The following is a 2,734-nucleotide window of genomic DNA, read 5'->3' as shown; positions in this document are numbered from 1 at the left end:
TGCAGTGGCGATTGTGGGGTATATGTCATCAAACATCTGGAGTACTTGCTAGCCAAAAAACCGCTATCCGAAGTAAATGACGACAACATGGATTTCTTTAGAAAAAGGACTTGTGTAGATTTGTTTTACCATAACTTACAACCATAGTTGTCTTTTATTTAAATATATGTATCTTACTTTTGAATGTATGAAGAAACTATGTCAACTTCATCTCATTAAATGGTATTGAATGACTTCGTTTATTTCATCTTAATAGTGGAATGGATAAATCTTTGTCACTTTTATCTTATTAAGTTATGTGTGAATTGGGTGTGAATTAAGTGTGAATCAGGATTGAAATATGTGTGAATCGGGATTGAACTATGTGTGAACTAGGTGTGAACCAGGTGTGAATTATGTGTGAATTATGTGTGAACCGCGTGTGAAATATGTGTGAATAATGTGTGAACTATGTGTGAATTAGGTGTGAATTATGTGTGAATATGAATTAGGTGTGTCCGAAACAACAAACTTTAACACAAAGTCGTATTACTGAACCAATCTAAAAATTCAAATTCCGCAATTGAAGAGTACAAAGTAAAACAATAAAAGTACAAACTAAGCATGTCTAGACGGCGGGGGACAAACAGTGGTGCACGTCACTCGATTGTGGCCCAGGACACCACATCTACTACATCTATGTTGTTTGCTATTCTTCTCACCCTTTGATAAACGTCGTTTCTTCTTTGGACGACCAGCCTTCTGCTTCACTAAAGGAGGAGCTATCATCATACTTCCTATGTCATTTGGTATCACCCAAGATTCTTCATTACCCAGCGTATATACAGATCCACCATAGGATGACAACCACGCTTCAACTGTGTAGAATCTGGAGCATAAACTATATGGACTAATGCCACGATCTCGAGCACCAGCTAAAGCGTGTTCACAAGGAAGACCTGTCAAATCAAATCTTCTACAACTAAATGTTTTCCTCCTCAGGTCGACATCTCCATCAAGATCACCATCCAATACTGTTATTTCATACTGACTAGACGGAAAAGAGAACGAGGTAGTGGACTTGTCTGCTAACTTTCGCAAATCATCTTCCACTTCTGTGGCAAGAGGACTTGTAGCCGCTGATGCTGCAGTTCGACGCTCGAAAAACCATTTTTGTAAAGTATGCCTCATAAATTCCATGAGACAAGTAATTGGCCACCCACGTGCCTCAGCAATGACATTGTTCCAGCTTTCGGCAATACCTGTAGTCATTAAATTATATCGATGACCAGGAAAGAAAGAACGAGCCCACTTTTCAAAACCCACTTGATTCTCTAAGTATTGAGAAATTGCAAGATCTTTGAATTTAATCTTCTCAAAATGGCGTAAAAACTCTCGCTTTCTATAAGCTTTCACTGCAAGGAAGAATTCTTCATGGCAATGGTCAGTTTTGAACTTCGCACGGATATTCATGCTAACATGATGTATACAAGCACCGTGGTGTGCCTCAGGAAAATTTTTAGTCAAGGCACTTGCTATACTAGTATGTCTATCAGACACGAATACTATATTCTCCACTTCACCAATCGCTTCCTTCAACCTCAGTAGAAAATACAACAATGAGTCATTACTCTCTGAGTCAACTACTAAAAATGCAATTGGATATATTTGCTTGTTAGCATCTTGTCCCATGGCACATAACAAAGTACCTCCACACCGAGTAGTCAAGAAGGTTCCATCTACACATATAACTGGGTGAATATATGTTTTAAACCCCATTATAGAAACACCTAAGGCCATGAAGCAATATTTGAACCTACCTTCATTGTCCATCTGCAAATGAGTAACAGTTCCAGGATTTTTTTGCTCCATCATGTATAGAAATGAGGGAAGTTTCTAAAATGATGATTCTGGTGTACCTCTTATGTAAGCCAATGCATGCTCTCGACACCTCCAAGCTCTAGCATAGCTCATATGAACTCCATATGATAAACTCATATCTTTTACAATTGACCTTGGCTTGTAATTAACATCATCACCCTCAAATTTTCTCCTTATGACATGTCCAATAAGCCATGGGGATGCCTGACGGTGATCTTTATGTCGAACATCCAATGAGCAGTGTTCACCGAAAAATTTACGAACCTCGAACATATTGGAATTAACCAATTTTGTAGCCCTTAACCTCCACTTGCATTTATCATCAACACATACTGTACACCATATATTTTTCGCAGACTTCTTTACTTTAAACTCAAAGTTTTTCTTTAATGCATAAAGATGGAGTTTCATCTTCAACTCTTGCTTGTTCTCAAATATTTGACCCTCTTTTATTTCCCATGAATTGATACTCGAAGAAGATGTCAGTAATTGAGCTGTTGAGGCTGAAGTAGAGCCTTTTTCCCCTTGATTCAACAAAAGTGGAGTACTCCATAGATTATCTTCGCCAACCTGTCTTACTTTACGACCTCTATTATTTGAGGAATCATGGCTCTTCAATACTTCATTGGAGGTTGATTGTTGTAAATTATGCTTCACAAGTACATCATTGCAGGTAGACCTATCAATATTTTCATTATCATCTGAGCTTAATGCATCATTATTATCATCATCACAACTGTCTTCATTGCCATCTGCGTCATTATTATCATCATCACAACTGTTTTCATTGCCATCAATGGAAAAATCATCATTCACTTTGGTTTCAACTGGAGGAATAGTATACAACTCACATGTTTTAGTAACCAAAGGATCA

At 37.7% G+C, this 2,734-nt stretch overlaps 1 protein-coding gene across 1 annotated transcript; it reads right to left on the bottom strand.

The window, feature by feature from the left end:
- Positions 1-597: 597 nt before the first annotated feature.
- LOC133791981 (uncharacterized) lies at positions 598-1,851 on the bottom strand. Its single transcript, XM_062229891.1, has one exon. It carries the CDS (start codon positions 1,849-1,851, stop codon positions 598-600), a length of 1,254 nt encoding a protein of 417 aa, XP_062085875.1.
- Between the last annotated feature and the right edge of the window lie 883 nt (positions 1,852-2,734).

Source organism: Humulus lupulus, chromosome 7, assembly GCF_963169125.1.
Source record: "Humulus lupulus chromosome 7, drHumLupu1.1, whole genome shotgun sequence".
NCBI classification, from domain to species: Eukaryota; Viridiplantae; Streptophyta; class Magnoliopsida; order Rosales; family Cannabaceae; genus Humulus; species Humulus lupulus.
This window is presented reverse-complemented; position numbering and strand designations above follow the sequence as displayed.

What these genes read in the sequence shown, in the direction of transcription:
- LOC133791981 (XM_062229891.1), bottom strand. Translation starts at nt 1,851, where the DNA reads ATGGAGCAAAAAAATCCTGGAACTGTTACTCATTTGCAGATGGACAAT.